At 37.9% G+C, this 18890-nt stretch overlaps 1 protein-coding gene across 3 annotated transcripts in view; it reads left to right on the top strand.

The window, feature by feature from the left end:
* Positions 1–18890, top strand: part of chd5 (chromodomain helicase DNA binding protein 5) — a 66847-nt gene that overhangs the window by 1748 nt on the left and 46209 nt on the right. For all 3 annotated transcript variants that reach the window (XM_038280866.1, XM_038280867.1, XM_038280868.1), the window contains exon 2: positions 17265–17416. In XM_038280866.1, coding sequence (XP_038136794.1) covers positions 17265–17416 — 152 coding nt within the window. The remainder of the gene's footprint in view (positions 1–17264; positions 17417–18890) is intronic.

The raw sequence follows: 18890 nt of genomic DNA on the forward strand, positions 1-18890 counted from the left end.
ACCTTAATGTTTTTGGCAGTGGTTAGCAGTTTGTGAGTTTTGTGTTACTTTTTTTAGTTAAACATTTAATTTTTTTGTATCATGAAATTATGGTATTTATTAAAAGTCGTCAGACAACAGGTATCTCATACATGCTCCTTGTAGCTTTAGTCCGGCTGGTCAACATGCATCTTGTACCTTATTTCAATTACTGCTGTTTCCTGCTTTGTTGTTTATTGATTAAGGTGGATGATCTGTAATGACCTGGTTCAGAACATCGTAGAACAGCCATATTTCAACATGTATCCCTTTTATTTCAGTTAGATTTACCACCATGTTTTGGAATGGTCCATGTGTCAATTTCTTTCCTTTATAAGGATAATAGATTAGACAGTTTTCTTTGGAAATTGAACGTTCATAAAATTGTTTTACAATCTAATTATGTGCTAAAACTCCAAAGCTCTATCTCTGAACTTTCTATTGTGTCCAGTGGTATCAATGCTGCTCTTCACTGATATTCTCTAACTATCCTCTGGTGCCTTTGCAGGATAGTTTGGTATATATATATATATATATATATATATATATATATATATATATATATATATATATATATATATATATATAAAAAGATTAACTTGCACATAGGTAACAGTTACTAAGCTAAGGACAAGCAATTGAGATGAATTTGCTTAAAAGACCGGCTATAGAGTCTGCTTTAGCGATTTTTTGGAATCGGAACATCTCCCCATTGATTGTTTTCACAGACATTTCCATTGGTAACAGACTCTGGGGTGGACCCAGAACACACATTTCCTCTCTAGAACACCTTGATATCTCCCAATATGAGGACGGAAAGATTTTAGTTCTACTTCCTGAGCTGTTCTCCTGCAAATTGATCATGGAGAAGCAACATTTGGTTTGAAAATAAAGCAAACTGCCTGTCAAATATTAAAAGCAGGCATCTATTTAGGGATCTTTTTGTAAAAAGACAAAATGCTAATGGAAAGAGGAAATATAACGGATCACTTGTGAATTGCAGGCACACCTTGATAGGGAACACTTTAACCAATTAACCCAATTGTTTATGAAACATGCATTTATAAATAAATATGCAATTTCCTATTGCAGAGCAGATTACATCCAAATAAAAATGCATTTTAAAAAAGAATAACCTTTTTTGTGCATTAGGTCAAAGCTTTCAATCTTGGCGTTTTTAAAATGTTATTTTGTTTGTAATTTGTAACAGCACTGAAACTCAGTACATACTGCATAGACCGAAGTATATAATGCAGGTCATTTGACAGAGTGATTCATAATGTTTGTACTGCCATACAATCCTTCTGTTTTTTTATCCAGAAAGTTTCTTTTTTTTTATTTTTAGCTTTTTCCATTATACATTAGTGACTTTGATGTGACATATATACTGTTAAAAAATGTTATTCTGTTAACTTTGGTCAACAAGCACTACGATTACAGCCCTGGTCATAAATTTACCCCCTCTGTTCAGAGACCTATTTGCAATTAAAACCCAGTAGTTTGGAAATGCGTCTTCGTACCCTTAAACACTATCCTATCAAGCCCTTCATCACACTTCTTGGATTGGCCCGAGTGCCTTTGTGTTGCTGAAGACCCTTGTACTTTCACAGTGCACGCTGCTTTGTTATGTTTTCTGCCTTAATTGCTTTGTTCTTTCCTAAAATTAAAAGATTATCATGGGCTTTTGTGTGCCTGCAAATGTAATCCTCAGTTGGATATGCTTCTATTTTTGGATCGCTCACTGTGAAAGTTGACACAATTTTCTTTTCATACTGTGCATGCACATAGCCTGGACATAAAAGAATAATTTTGGGGGGGTGGGCTATGCGCATTTTGCAGCTTAGCAGTATAAAATCTCAATACTGTTTTATTTTTTCTGCTCCTTAGAGGACTTGAATTTAGATCATATGGCGTATTTTTGCCTTCATCTGTTAGTTTTTTGCATGAGCAAGTATGTATCTGTATATGAAGCCATTTATAAGGAAAATTCTCTTTACTTTCCATCTTTTCGGGGAGAAGCAATGCTTGGCTGCATACATTGCAGTAGTTTTTTGTGCATAGGAGCTAACAGAAAACAAACTGAAGTTGCTTCCAGTTCACCTGAGGTTCTTCATTTGGGAATTGTGTGTAACCTCTCTCTAAATGGATCAGTGTACAGAACAAGTCATTGGAGGAAGGTCAGAAGTGTTTCTGTCATCCATTTAAACCTTTACAGACAAGTGGTTTGGCAAGTAGACCATTGCTCATCTTCCTTACTGAAACTGATGCCAGATTTCATTTAGGCGTATGACTGAGCAAACTCCTTTTCTTCCAGCTCCATTTAAAGCCCAGTACATCCACCAAACAGAACATCTTTATGGTCACAGCTTTCCTTTTGGGGGCCTCACAGACTTATATAAACTCATCTGACATTTTATTAGGTGCATGTGTACAGTTTCTCCTTAACCATAACAGCAAACTAGCCAATCCCATAGGAATTACTCGATGCAGTTAGGCATCTGTCTGTGCTGAAGAAAACTTGCCAAAGCTCAATGTGTGTACTATAAAGGAGAAATGGATTTAAGTGACTTTGAAAATGATGTGTTTTGGGTCCCAGATGGCCTTATGTACATATTTCTATAGCAATAATGATCTACCTGGATTTTCTATCAAGTTTACAGAGAGGGGCAAAAGTGACCTAAAGTTTCATATATGAAAATATCTTGCTGATGTCAAATGAAAAATGGGCAGCTCGTTGAAGGTAAAAGAAAAGCCATAGAAACTCAATTTGCTCCTTGTTATAAGGTCTTCTGAACTATAATATCTGAAAGCACAATATGTTAAGCCTTAAAGAATATGGGACAATTCCTCCTAACTTAGAGTAGGGAATGAAGTCACAATTCAGATAGCATTTTCAGAATTGGACAGTATCATATCTATTGATGCTGGGATAAGGCATTGTGTTCCTTCTTCAAGGGTTTCTCTAATATGGGAATCTAAAAGTAAAAGACTGTCTTCATCTCCAGTTACCTAAGCTTTGGTGTAAAATCAGAGAACAGCAGCCTGATGATGTCACAATAGGTAATGTATAAATAAGGTCTTTAGGAGGCTTGATTCAGAACACAGACATCAGAGAATTTGTCAATAATGAATCTGGATTCCAGAGGGTAAAACAGGGCACAGGCAAGGGTCATACATGAAGAGGCAGAGATCAGATTACTTATTCAAGTACTTTGCCAAGCACTGAGGTCAAAGCACTGCAATGAGGTTGATGTCTAGAGAGTAGAAGCTTGGCAGAAGTCAGACAAGAGCAGAGAATCTGCTGGAAAATCCAGGTTACAAAAGCAGGAATTGAAAGAGATTAAATGAAGAGAAGGTAAAAATTCTGGACATCAACTTAAAGACGCTTTCAATAATCTGGCAGAGACTTAAAGATTGGTGAGATCTTAGAACAGATCACAGATATGTACAATTCTATCAGTTTATTTATATAACAACAGTTTACAATACGTGCCATCTCAAAGCACTTTTCAGAGACAATTCATTCAGATCATAATCAGATTATGTTGGACAGTCTGTCATACAGTGGAGCTGTATAGTCAAATAGTTTTTTTTTATTTTTATTTAACCAGGAAAAAAATCCCATTGAGATTAAAAACATCTTTTTCAAGGGAGTCCTGGCCAAGAGGCAGCAAAGTTACATAAGAAGCATAGATACATTAAAATAAATGACAGGTGAAAAAAAAATTAATATCAAGTAAAACAATTACAGATCATTGAGGCTGCTTCAAATTCTTTCACTTTCAACTTAAAATCATTTAAAGATAAAAACTCAGACAACTTCCAGTTTCTTTGTAAAAAATTCCACGCACAAGGAGCTGCATAGCTAAAGGCTTTCTTCCCTAGTTCTGTGCGGGCAAAAGGAAAGTGAGTTCAGTGAGTTGGATCTCATGGCATAAGAAGCCATGCTTTTCTGTGTAAGTAAGGTACAAATGTACCTTATTTGTACCTTGATTAAGATACAAATTGTGCTCATTGAAAAGGTGAGTATGGCAAAGCAAAGAATAGTCCATCATATACTTCTCCTTTCATTGTATGTTTCACTGTATATTTATTCAAATGCTATGAAACTATAGACAAGAATTAAGGGAATATTAATTAAGGGAGTAAGAAACAGCATTTCTCTTTAGTTTTATAACAAAACAAGCCTCTATAACTGAAAAATTACACATGCATACACTTATCTCAAGTGGAAGAGGTAAGAATGTTGAACTGAAAACTGGACATTAAGGTAAAGATGACATAATGCTTTCCATATCCAAACTGGAATTAAACTTAGGTGGCAATAGGTAAAAGAGTCTGACTGGACCAAATCATCAAGATAAATGAAGATATTTAACTGTCTTGGTTGGCTGTAAATGAAGTACCAGCTGCAGCTAAACTGTTATCAGCTTTGGTTAAAACATGAGGTTGATGAGTTACTTTGGAGTCTTGATTACAGGCCTTTACAAGGCAGCTCATTTAACGTATTGCAGGTGGTTTCTTTAACAAGTCTTACATTTAAAAACAGGATAAGCCTCTGACTGAAGATAATGTGTTGTACAATAGTCTGATAGAGAGGATGCTCCTTATTGTGTCTAAATTTCAGTTACCGGTACTAGGTTTTTTTTTTTTACAATATGACCAAAGGTTCTAGAGATGTTCCCAGAACATAGGTACCTCTCATCTGCTTGTTCAGCTTTTTTAATTCAATTGTTCTGATACTGATACTGTTATTCTAGCAGATGATGGCAAAATAGATCATATTCTCCACAATAAGCTTTTAGAATGTATGCATTATCCTGCTTCAAACAATTAACAATCTAAGCTTTCACAAGAAGTTCAGTGGTCTATCTCTTCTGATGACCAAGTGAAAAATACTCCTCCACTACCTTCCTGTTTGGCCAAAAATCTGTAATCACAGCCCTTTCTTAATTCTTTTTCAGGTTTAGACAATTAACTAAGAAGCCCAACCTTTAGGAATAAACCAGTATGTAAACACCCTGAGTTATTTATCAGCAGAAATGTGTACCACATATGGACAGACTTCATTACACACTGAACTGTCATGAAGCTGGTAGAACCCTCTGAGAACCTTGTAAGTAAGTGAACTTGGAAGAAACAGTAAGATCTGTGTCAGGAGACAGGGTTTCAAACTGGGGAGACCCTCAAGGAACCTTGTCAATAGACCATCCAGGGAAATTGGGAAAACCTTTGTGACCGATTCACTATGGGGCAGGGAAGAACCCTCTGAGGAACCTTGTCACAAGACTGTCAGACTCAACAGTAGAGTGAATGAGTGAATGACTGAACAAATAAGTTGTATTATTTTCAAGGTGGACAAATCCACTGGTCACAATAGCCCTCAGTAGCACATAACTGACCCAGAGCATTCTGGAACTCGTGTTTGAGCCCTGAACTCTACAGGTTACTTCATAGGATGCTAGAAAACATGCTTGAGCTCTGGGGACTTAAGGCTGACTTATACTTCGAAAATAGGTTGTTTGCGTAGGTATTGCACTGAATGCAGAGATGTCTCCGTCCCCTCCTCAGACACTCTGCTGCACCTCTCCCAAATTGTAGGTGACCGCAGACAGTGCTGCAGACAGGAGACCTTTGATTGGTCAAATCTACATCCGATCTATTTCCTGTTTTGTACCTTACCGGCTTGTTTTGTTTGTATGACCGCCATTGCGGTCATACAAACGAAGAAGTTCTGGGAAGAGAGAGGTGCACGGGAAAGCAGAGACCCTTTTTCTACCTGGAACCCAGCTCTTTTTCGCCCTCATGCCCCTCTGTTGTTGGACAAACTTGTCCTCATCGCCTCAGCCGTATCTAGACCCACAGCTAGTTCTTGATTGTCCCACTTGCGTTGTTGCATGGAATAACAGAGAGCAGACCACGTCTTAATATTGAGCATAAATCAAAAATGTGTGCATCATAACTGCAACAAGCTCACTGCGACACATTGCTACCGGAGTAAAACCAGGCTTTTAGACACATGAAGGACTGATAGATAATGAAACCCATAGAGGAGGTCTGAGGGATTAAAGCCATCATGAAGCTTGAGAGACTAAAACCCAGAGAGAAGTGTTTAACCCTGAGAGAAACCCTGGAGACCAGGAGAAATACTCAGACCAGCTCATCTGGTACCATAACCAATCCTTAAGTCACTTAAATCCTCTCTTTTTTTATTCTGAGGCTTGAATTAATTTGCACAATTCATCTTGATCATCTGGATGCCTACATGCTATGAGTTGTTGCCATGTGATTGATGATGAGCAGATTATTGCAAAGTATTATCAAGCATTTGAACAGGTTTACCAATAAAAGTGAGTGACGTTTAAAAATGACACCGTAGGATTATATTTTTACCATATTGTCATCAAGTTCTGGAAATGTTAACCGGGTTTGCCATTACCCGTTGTATCTAATCAGTAACTTGTGGTGAGTCGTTTATTAATTGTTATGTTATCAAAAATATATCTTAAAACAGATTCCAGATTGGAGGACTGTGTGATCTGTGTTATCCAAAGTTGTCACCTTACAACATCTGAGTCATGTTATCATCTAAGGCAGATGTAAGGCTTGCTGTGTTGCCATCATGTCTCACCTTGCAGGCAGCAAACACAGATATAAAACATAAAACAGCTCCATTTGAGATACTGAATACATACACCCAGGTTATCCTTTTTTAAGAAAATAGATATTAAGTAGATTGAGACATCTGTATAAAGTGGTGGGTATACAGACAATCCAGTAATCGTAAAAAAATATTTGACCAAACCCTTTTTTTAATTGCTGGTTGTATTTTTCTAATGATATGTCTTTGAAATGAGTTTGACTATACATGCAAGCAGGAAAATGAGAAAGCTCTTCATCATCATTTTAATTATTTTAAATGTAAATGTTTTCACAGACTTTGATAGAAACAATAGCTGGTCATCCCCATTTAATTCAGTTCAATTTAAAAGTACTTTTTTGTTCTCAAAGGGAAATTAATAAAGTGTTTTTTTTTAAGTAGAGTTTTAGCATGTGGTAGCTCAAAAAGCTTTACATTACCTGTCATAAAAACTTTAAAGTCAAAGTACAGCACTCCTGAAGTGCCACCTGCTAGCATTGCTAAGTAGCGGATAAGTGGTTGTTGAGGTTTGTGTGTCTTCTACACAGGAATCCCTTCTCCCTGCTACCACACTCCTGCTACCAGGGGAGTGGTAGACTGCGGGGCTAGTGTCGGCTGATTGACTCAGATACATGTACTGCATACTTGATGCCCTCAAGTCTGTCAGTGTGAAACACAGAGATATGGAAGACATGCAGATATATGCCCCAAAAGAGACATAGAGGAAAAGATTGCGAATAAGAATCAGATCTGATGAACCTCAACAGCCCAGTTATATCCCATGGGATACTGATGTATAGTTTAGGGATGTCTGTCTCCCTTATTTACTTCTCTGTAACCTGCTCTGGAATCACAGAAGTCTGCTTCGCTCAGCAGTCGGCACGTTTGTTCACAGCAGCTGTTAGACTGTACAGATGGCAACCCGCAGCCACTCGCTTTAGTCCCAGTAAGCAGAAGTGCTCAACTGTGTACCTCAGTGGTCCTCCAGAGAGTTATCATTTACCGACCAGCAGGCTCTCTATTTATTTGTGTTTTGACAATTAGGGTTGATCCACAGTGATGTATGATTATGATTTATTTTGCCAAATGCCCTGCTGTTCTGATTTATCATGCTTACTTTCAAAACTGAGGGCTTGTAAACTTTGTGAGATTTGAAAAAACCCTCAATACTGTATTTTATCAGCACTTTTCCTTGTAGACCAACCCATGTTAGATGATAATGAAACGCAAGAAAAAATACATAGTTTTATTTTTGTGAATAAAAGTTTTGTGTTTGTATATAATCAGATCACATCATCCACTGGTTTTAAGAGAGACTTTGTAATTAGAGCTTCAAGTTTTTCGGCGTATGTCTCACTACTTACTCTCTAACAGTTTTGTAGATCATTACATAGCTTGAGACTGGAACCTTTGCTCATTCTTCCTATAAAATCTATTCAAAAATGCAGAGAAGGTTTCTAAACAGATGATTTTAAGTCTTGATGCAAGTTTTCAATTGGATTTAGGACTTTGATTGGAGGCACTCCGAATCTGAGACCATGGTCTTGAGCCGGTAAAGGATAGAGCGACTTCTCTAGGTTGGGGAGGATGTACTGCCGCTAGTGGAGGAGTTTAAGTATCTTGGGGTCTTGTTCACAAATTAGGGGAAGATGGAGCAGGAGATAGGGTTAGTGCGGCGTCTGTTGTGAAGCGTGCACTGTACTGGTCTGTTGTGGTAAAGAGAGAGCTGAGCCAAAAAACAAAGCTCTCGATTTACCGGCCGATCTATGATCCTACTCTCATCTATAGTCATGAGCTTTGGGTCATGACCGAAAGAATGAGATCCCGGATACAAGCGGCAGAAATAAGTTTTCTCTTAAGTGTGTCTGGGCTCTCCCTTAGAGATAGGGTGAGGAGCTCATTCATCCGGGGAGGACTCAGCCACTGCTCCTCCACATCGAGAGGAGCCGGTTGAGGTGGCTTGGGCATCTGGTTAGGATGCCTCCTGGACGTCTCCCTGGTGAGGTGTTCCAGGCACGTCCCACTGAGAGGAGGCCCGGGGGAAGGCCCAGGTCACGCTGGAAGGACTATGTTTCTCAGCTGGCCTGGGAGCACCTTGGGATTCCTCTGGAGGAGCTGGCCCAAGTGGCTGGGGAGGCCTCCCTACTGAAGCTGCTACCCCCGTGTCCCGACCCCAGATAAACAGAAGCAGATGGATGGATGGATGGATGGATGGATGGATGGATGGATGGATGGATGGATGGATGGATGGATGGATGGATGGATGGATGGATGGATGGATGGATGGATGGATAGACTTTGATTGGGTAGTTCCTACAAATGAGAGCGTATTAGTGATGTCGCAGCTTTGCTTTGCCCCAACTCTGCTGCGTGCACTTCTCCAGTCAGCCTCCAGTGTGATTGAAAACACTTGCTAGCAATCATCTCCTTCTGTGTATTTAAACAGTCTATTCACTTCCTTCCATGCCAGTTCGTGTTGTTTTTTTCCAGCAAGAGTCCCAGTCTCTGGTGATATTTGAACTCTGCTTCAGCCCATTGTTTCTGGTTACCTCTGCCCTCTAGACTGATTCCTTGTATATCCACCTTTGGACTGTCATTTAACAACAGAATTTTGGAAACTGTCTCGGTTGTCATTCTAGTCTTGCCTGCCAAGTTTCTCGTTGCAGCATTAAACCTGACCAGACTGACCAACACTAGGGTGACTAGAAGTCCTCTTCTTCCCGGACATGTAGTACTTTTCATACCTAAAAAAATGTCTGGGGAGAATTTCAAAATCTTCGGGGATTTTGATTAGCCTACAGTGCAGGACTAAGTGTTAATACACAGGGCACTCGAACCAAGCCATCAGCTTCGGGGCTGGTCCGGCAACTCCGGTGCAAGGGGGGTGGGAGCCAGCGGGGGATGGAGCGACCGAACCCGACTTGGTGATGGTATACCGCAGCCCTGTGCGTCCGCACGGTAGTACGGTAAAGCGGGCAGGGGGAGGCATACCATCACCGGGTCGGATGCTCAAGGCTCGGTTCGTCATCCTTTTCAGAAACCCAAATCTGGTCACCCTAACCAAAGCCCCATGTACGTCAGTCTGGCTAGCTGACTAAGAGAATAAAACTTCTAAGTTTAGCTGAGAGGATGTAGGTTTTTTCAGGTTTGCTTGTTTTATGATTTATATTATGTGGTTATTGGTAAAAGGCCTGTACTTGTATTATTGTAACTATAGCGTTGTACTGTATGCATTGAAAGCATTGCACATTAATTGTTTTTTCATAGTATTATTATATATTTTGATGGACTGCATTAACTATGGCACTTTACTTTTTCACACTTCCATTAGGAAAATTATATAGTAAAATGAAATTTGAAACAAATCAACTGAGAAACATTTTATTTCCTAAAGCTGTGAAGGCAACGGTCTTTATGCAGACTCTGATATCCAGGAAAGGGATTGACCTATTGGTGAACTGGGACGTGTCTTGGTGTCTTGGCTGCTGCCCTAGGCCGCTCAGTGATTGCAGAGAGGCAGAACCTATGGCTCTGTCTAGGTTTTGCTTGATAAATATTGAATATACACTGATGGGTATAAGATCCTGGGAGAGAACCAGTACTGGACTGTCGTGGAGGTTGGGGAGAGATACTTAAGGGTGTGTGAGGCATGGCCTGGGGTTTATTTTGAGTTCATCAGTCTCAGAGCGTGAGGGATGAAGCTCTGGTGGAGCGCTGCTGTTTTGCTCCAGAGAGTGTGCAGTTTCTTTCCCGTTTCTTGTTGGAGGTGTTGAAGAGCTTCCGGATTCTGATCAGGCAGCATCTTTTTTGATTAAGACAAAGTGGTGTCTTGATAAATATTTAGGGTTTACCTTTAAAACCTTTTGTAGTTCACTTATGAGGATTTATACAGAGTTCATTTTACAAGTATAGATTTGCAGAGCAGCCAGATGTACAGAGAGGTAATATTTCTTACCATTGTATTGTGTGTATGTAGAAACATTTATTTTCTTTTTAAAATGATTAGTTCAGATGACAAGCATTCAAAGCACACCTAACTCTGTATAGAAGGTTCGCATTAACTGGTTAATCAGTTTGTGTTAGCTTGGTCTGGATTGCTCTCTCAGTATAAACCTGCTCATTCCCATCTCACCTTTACATGGACCTACACCCCCCTACTGACAGTTTGACTATAAGCCCATTTCATAGAAATCTTTAGCACAAGCTGAACTTCATGCAAATACAACATGTTACATTTTCTATGTTTTTTTTCCCCAAGGATTTTTATGTCTTTTTCAAGAACGATATTCTTTTTCTTTCAAACGGGCTGTTATCCTTGTGATTTCCTTTTGAACATGTTTTATATTTCTTTAAAGGTGCATTCAGGCCAAACATGGTATCTGCAGTGATTTCCACGAGCCCTTGCATTTCAGATGCAGTGTTTAAACCCTGGACAGCATCATCAAATAGGAGGAGCCTCAGTAGGATGACTCTGACACCCCACTGACGTAAAAAAAAAAAAAACTAAGAAAATAGACTGAACAGTTAGAGCATCATTAGTGCGGGTTTGTGCACTTAGAAATGTTTAATTGTAAAAATGTAAAATGAATAACTTAATTAAAAAAAGATCATGAGTGCTACTCTTGTTTGAGAGACATTACAATAAATTTTTTAGGTCAGCCAGAGGTCAACTATCCCTTAAGGTCTGAATTAAATCAAAATCCCTATTCAGTACTATTTGATTTGTGCAGGAAAAAATGTTGTTTGTGTTGATTTAGTTTTTTTAAGATAGAATCATTTTTAATTATGGCAAATTATGTCACAATCCAAGCTATTGTTAGTGCTGCACTCATTTCCTGACATAAATTTATTGCATAACATCACATGTTATTCCTGTGCTGGTATTGAATATAACAGTGGGCATTTTCACCTTTTTTAGTGGCAGTCACCCAGGCCCTCTGCTTTGGACCTACCATTACCCGTAGCAACCCCATGTCATTTCCTGTCAAGGTCTCCCTGTCAGCATTTCACAATACAAACACAGTTGAAACATAACATCACCGACTGATGCTAAATTGTTCTCTATTAATAACTTTTGAATCGCCTACATAAATTTTGTGTAAAAATCCTGGAAGCTCCGATGAAGCAATGCTTCATCCAGAGCTGCATCTTGATAACGTCGGCTTTAGTACCTCCTTTTAAATCTACCAACACAGAAAGCACTGATGCTGGGCAGTGACATACGGTATGTCATGAGGGTTAGGGAGGATGATGAACAGTTATTCCAGCAATAAATTAAAATGGCTTTTTTAAAAGCCTCCTAAAAACTTCACGAGAGCATTCTTTATTTCTACCTTTGTTAGCTTTATTTTTCTCTGTATTTAATTTTATGTGAAAAAAAGCTTCACTTACAACCTGTCCCAGATTGGCTGCCATGTCGCAATTTCGTACAAAAGTTCAGCTCGTTTCAAATTTAACTATCGCCGCTCTGCTCTCTCCATGCGGTGCTGCTGTTTGACAACACCTCATTTGTATCTGAGTAATAGGTGAGAGCTGAGTAGTAAACACTCTCACCACATGGGATTCCACACTGGCCAATTCCCTGCCCTTCTCCGCATGGTTTGCATAGGAATTATATGTCAATCTCTGCTGCACTTGGCATGGACACCACTTCCGGTCTGAATGCTCCATAAGGGTCTCTTTTTTTTGTTTTGAGTTTTTAATTTGTGTCTTTGTATTGGATGTGCATCTACATATATATGTGCTTGATTATGATACACATTCTATACAATAATAACCCTCCTCTAATGAATCTAGACATAACATAAAGATTAACCATGTTTATTTGTATAGGACGATTCATTTCAAAGACAATTCATAGTGCTTTACATGGATGAAACAGTAAAATAAAGGGAAATAATAGTCAGAAAAAAACCAGCAAATATAAAAAGACAAAATAAAAGCAGGTAGTAGAGCAAATACAACAGTTGGACCACAAACTTTAACTAATGATACCTTATTAAAAACAAAAAATACTTTAACAGTAAAAGGCAGTTCTAAACAAATATGTTTTTAACTTTGGCTTGAAAGAATTCAGGCTTTTAGCACTTTTACAGTAGGCATAGGACCTATATGCTGCTTCTCCATATTTGGTTCTAGTTCTAGATGTACATCTTAACATTTGTACTGCAATCTTTGTAGTGCACCTGCAACATGCCCACCTATTGCACATACTAAAAAAGGTCATTAAAGATTAGGGCCTTAAGCCCCTAAACACAGCAAACACAATTTTGCTTCAGATCTGAAAGAAATTCATGTCATAAGAGGTCATTGCACTTAACTGTCATTGACAGTGAAAGGGGACGATCACACCTGAGACGATTTTCTCTGGCTAAGATAGACCTCAAGTCTATTTTAGTTCGACTATGCAGCAATTCAGCAGCACTTTTAGGGGTCTGAAAGAAAGAGGGAAAAACACATCCAATTTGAGAGAAAACTAAATAAAACCTGTCAATCACAAGACAAAACTGTCAGGTTTTGAGTCGCACAGCGTGTATATAGCAGCCAGTGCAGACTTGACCATAAACAACCAATAAAACATTTTAAAACAGGCTTCAGAAGGACAGAAAACATCCTTCTTGTCGGAGATCAGTGATCGGCCGATACTCCGATATGAAATAGATCTTTTCCCAAGATCTCTGGAGACCTACCTCTGCAAAGGTCTGAAAATCAACACTCTAAACTTTGATCTATATTTGAGAGCAGTAATTTCAGAAATGTTTATCCTTTCATGGGTACTGATTGAAATATCTCAGTGGTTTTGTGATCTTTTAAAAACTGACAGTGTCTCTTATAAAAAATAATTGGTATTGATCAAAATTGGAATCAGTATGTCAGGCATTTTAAAGATCGTGAATTGATGACCTGCAATTGTTGAACCCCTATAAAATAGTTCTTCTCTTTAAGCCTCACACAAAAAAATTATAATAATAATAATGAGGGACAGTACAGAAAAGCACAGCTTATCACTCGTTCCTCTTTATTTAAAAAAAAACAACTTCTTCAGACATTATTGATCGCTTTCTGAGAATCACCTCTCACTGCCTCACCTAGTTCCTTTACAAGCTGTTCCACAGCCTTTATTGCTGAGGAACCTATATGTTTTATGGGTTTACATATAAACCATGCTGCGGAGGCTGGTCATGAAGTGAGGCTTTTCTTTGTAACTGCTCTGGCTTTTTATTTTTATTATCAGTCTGACCCAGTCAAATGTGGGATCATGGTTTAAGATAGGTGGACTGACATGAAAAAAAAAAAAAAAAAACACAGATCGGGATCTTCACACTACTCATAGCATGAGCCTCTCTAGTTATATTAACTTCAGTCAGTGTTACATGAAATAAAATCAGATTGGAGATTAAAAAGTCGAACGCAAATTATGTAACCCAGGCCCAAGTCTTTAGAACAGTAGCTTAGATGAAACTACATTTATATCTGTGTACATGTTTGTTTTGTCTCATCTGAATTCTAATCTATTCGATTTGATCCGATTGAGTGTTGTAACATTCTAATTAGGGCATTATTTTATTACCAGACATAGTTGTAATTGTAGACATAGCCTTGCAGGAAGATTCCTGGTTGAAGGTCTTTCGGGATGGAGTTTGCATGTTTGGTAGGTGTGTGTTAATGTTTGTGTGTTTAAGGTTGTGCGTCTCTGTCTTACCCTGTGATTGATTGTCAGTTCATCCTGACTTTTGTCCATAGATTGCAACTGATACCTGCCCCTGATAGAATGAATCAGTACCTTTAGGAAACTAAAGCCGTTTTAGAAAACTATTATGCAGCAATCCATCTTTCATCTTATGGTACAAAGCGGCAGATAGAAAATATCTATAATTTGCCAACACAGAAATGGCCACAAGATGCTAAACACACATGCTGGCTGTCATGATTGTTGATATCCTGCTAGAATGAGAAAACAATTAACAGCGACAACTGCAACAAATTTCCTCTCAGCTTCCAAACACTTTTTTCAAATACACACTTCTGGCATCAGATACAATTTGAGATAATGCTAGCAATAATCGAAGACTTTTTCCTCCAATCAGAATGTTGCCATTTGCTGCAGTGGTTTTCTCCCCTTTCCTTGCAGGCTTCTGGATGCAGGCCTTCTGCAGGTGATCTGTTTTGCCCTAATTGGTGCTCGTCAGCTTTAAAAGCTGTCATGCAGCCAGCAGACTGGAGGCTTCTTACCTCCTCAGAACCCCATTTGGTTTGGTTTGGTTTGTATCCTATCCTATGGTTGGGTTTTGTTAGGTTTGTTTGCATTTGCCTATTTCTGTCTAGTTATTGGTTTTGCGTTAAACCATTTTCTATTCCCCATTATATTTATAAATTTTCCAGGTTTTTGTTTATTTAGTATAATTCAGTAAATTCCATTTTCACTTTAAAGAAAATCCTTGTGTGGTTTCCTTTAATGTTACCCCCATCAAACAAGCCTGGTGGACGTAATACATTAAAAAAGTGGATGACTAGTTGAATAGGTGGATTTTGCAATTTTTTCATCAAAATTATATATAAAAGCTAAAATATAAATATACATGACTACCAATCAATGTTAACTTATTGCACCTTGATAAAAAATCTGGCATAATTCTGATTGGATTATTTTATCTGTACTTTGCAAAAGATTAGGGTTTACTTAATTTACTTGCAAAAAAACAAACTTTAAGTATACTGCAAATAGGACATAATAGTACATGATATTTTAGCAAGCTTATTGTTGAGGCTTTGAGTTGACTAATCCGTACAAACCTAACCCTGATGTTTGGTTTAGAATCACCGTTAACCAGCAGGTCCTAACTGTCAACCAATGAAAAGATGACATTGACTCAGTATGTTAAGACAGTGGCCTGACCATTGTTGTGCTAGGGGTTTAATGTCAGACAATATTTTCATGGACTGGTTTGTAGCTGTAGTACTCTTTGGTCACTACAGTAACTTTAAACATGCCTTTAAAGTAAAACACAGCAAAACAAAGTGCCTGAAAACAGACAACAAACTACTTAACAATAGTGGTGAATCACTGGTAGCCCTGAGCTAGATTTGCTGCAATGAGATGGTGGGGGTTTACAGTAGGAGGTATCTTGTGACCTAAGGTGTTGTAGCTAACATGTGTGAATAGTGAGTTATAGATGGATATAAGTAAGAGAACCCGCTCATTTTTTAGAATTAAATACCATCCAGATTCGGAAAATAAATCAGTCGGAAATACCGGAAGTTTTTCCGACATTTTTTTTTGAATGGCCAGGTACCAAATGACACACAGACCATTACTGGTTTGGGGCCCAGGGATTAGGAATCATTGTGTTTAGGAACAATAAAGGAATTACAAAGGGCTGCAGCATCAATGAAATGTAACCTGCTCTGACACAATTCCACAGTCAACAAGTTTGTCCACAGTGAAAAAAAACACACCATTAACTATGGGTTGCCAACCAAAAAGTAATCACTTTAAGCTATTTTGCCATAAAAGCCCAAGAACTATGTTCAGGGCTAAGATGAGGCTATGAATCTTAGTGATAGGCCAGATTTGGCCTGCTTTACAAGGTATTTTCATGAAAGGAAGATGGAAAAACGCCTTTTTGATTTTATGCTTTACCTAAACCCAACAGCTATATTAAGATAAGGAAAACATTGAGTATTACAAATCTACATCCTCCCAACCAACCCCGGGATTCCACTGAATCTGTTAATGCTGTGGATCGCCAATGCCCAGCTACCACGGTTGGACTTAGTTACTCTAGCAAATGAGAGTGGTTCCATCCGGCACGGAGAATGAAGCATCCCTTAAGTGTGATCTGCTCGACACTTCTCTAAAATATGTGGCACTTCTATTTCTCACACTTGACAATTTAAGTTCACTTTACTCTTATTATTCAATTTTAGCCCATAGATCTGTAACTCTAGTACATTTCATTGTATTGTTTTTGCAGCAATTGAAGACTCAGTTGTGAAGCTGTTTGCAAGAAGCTACAGAGCAGACTATACTTTTTGCAAAAAAAAAGTATAGTCTTTTTATTGCTACAATATGTGTGTGTGTGTGTTGGTTTTGGGCTTCACTTAAAGTCAGCCATATTATTTTACTATTAAGTATTGTGCCTATAATCAAATGTTCATGTGCTTTTTCAAAACATACGTCATTTGGAATCCTTGTATAAGGGTTAACTTACTGAGGGACATTTAAGTAATTTCATGTTGATACTTAAAAGCCCATATAAAAAGATTCAAACGTATCATGAAAAGAATAATCTGTGACAATTCAATGAACTTGTGTAATCAAATCTTGCTTTTGAAATTAAAGGTTTTTGTAAAATTCTTCTATAATTAATTGTTTAAATTCATCACTTTAAGAGCAAAGTAAATTTGACATTCAAAGTAAACTTCACAATGTGACTATATTTTTATGTAGGCCATTTAATTTTCAAGAAAGTCTTAAACAGTTTCAAATGTTTTCTATTTAACCTCTCTTTCATGTCTTTTTTGTGGAAGATTAGAAATAACTTCACAAAAACTTTTTCAGTTTTGTGGCATTTTTCCTTAAGTATGAATATATTTATGTGTCCAGATGAAGATGATGAAACTGAGCGTAACACCGTACCACTCACTGCCCTTGCAAGCTTCTTCTCTGATGACGACTCCCTCAAGCAGCAAAAGAAGACGAAACCCAAAAAGATAAAAGAGGGGAAAATACCCAAAGTTAAGAAGAGGAAAAAAGAGGTAGGATCTTGTTCACACACTGCTCTGTCTGTCATCACCTCAAACACAAAGGTTTGCCAGAATTTCTGGCTCAAGCTGTGCGGGCCTCATTCTTTGATTCTCACACTATTACACTTTTGATGCTTCTGCAATTGGATCAGAGCTCTGCTTTGGCTGCTGGACTGCCTCTGTAATCGAAATGAGAAGCAGTGGACTGTTTCAGGCCTAGGGGAGGTTGGCAGTAGACGTTCTGTTACTGCCAGTATAATCTGTGGCTGCCAAGTGCCAGTTCAGAGTGTGGATTTGTGCCTGTGGTGCTGGTGCTTAAGGCAGGGGCTTTGGGGTCAAAGGGACAGTGTTTTAGCCAGGCTAGCTTCTGTGTGCATAGAGCTTTCACTAAGGTGGTCTGACAGCAGACGTGGGTAGGGCACCCAAAAATGTACTTGAGTAAGAGTAGCACTACTTGGCCATATATTTACTCAAGTAAAAGTAAAAAGAAATTACTCAAGTAAGAGTAAAAAAATATTTGGTATAAAAGCTACTGAAGTAATGAGTAACTGATCAACTTTGTACCCATGATCATAACAACTAATGTAATATTTTACAAAATGATGTAAAATGTAACAAGGTATTAAATAATATGCCAATTCCACTCTTTAAAAGAATAAGACATGCAATAAAATATTTGGTGGGATGAAAACTTCATAATACATTCTTTAAGTTATAAAACCTACAAAATCAAAAGTTATAGTATGTAAGCATATATTAAATTACAGTATACCATTTGCTGTATTTCCACTCAACCCCCAAATGACACGACACACTCAGCAGAGGGAAAATAATATTTAAGCCTTGAGCAAAAATAGGGAAATGTGTCACTCGGTGGTGCATGTTTGTTTTAAACAAGCTTGTTTTCATTAAGCAAACTAAGTCAAAATGGATGGAGTTGCCAGAAATTTTACTCAAGTAAGAGTAGTGATACTTTATCATTTTACTCAAGTAAAAGTAAAAAAAAAACAATGCTATTAAATTACTCCTAAAATATATATATTTTTTCAAAGTTATTCAAATAAATGTAACTGTGTAAATGTAACTAGTTACTACCCACTTCTGTTTGACAACAAGGCTTGGTCATATTTTTGATCTTCCATATTATGCATAATTTTAAACAGCTAATCAAATGTAATGATACAAAAGGGAGATAATATTGCTTTTAATAGTAGAGAAAGCTACACAGACTGTGTCAAAAGCATTTATTTTTCCACAGTAAGGATGAAGGGTGAAGTTATTTTGTCAATTTCTTATAGAATTTATTGTGATGTATTTTTCTTTATCTATCCTACTGAGGACAAAGTGGGGAACAAAAATTAAGCAGCAGATTTAAGTTTAGAGCAGCATGGATTAGTACTGTGCACACTAACTATTTTTGTTTTTGCCCCTGTATGTAGAGTCAATGCTCTAGAAGAAGTTTCAGTGTAAATGTGCTGCAAAAGAT

Source organism: Cyprinodon tularosa, unplaced genomic scaffold (genome assembly GCF_016077235.1).
Source record: "Cyprinodon tularosa strain WSP-4 unplaced genomic scaffold, ASM1607723v1 ctg165, whole genome shotgun sequence".
In the NCBI taxonomy this organism is placed as follows: Eukaryota; Metazoa; Chordata; class Actinopteri; order Cyprinodontiformes; family Cyprinodontidae; genus Cyprinodon; species Cyprinodon tularosa.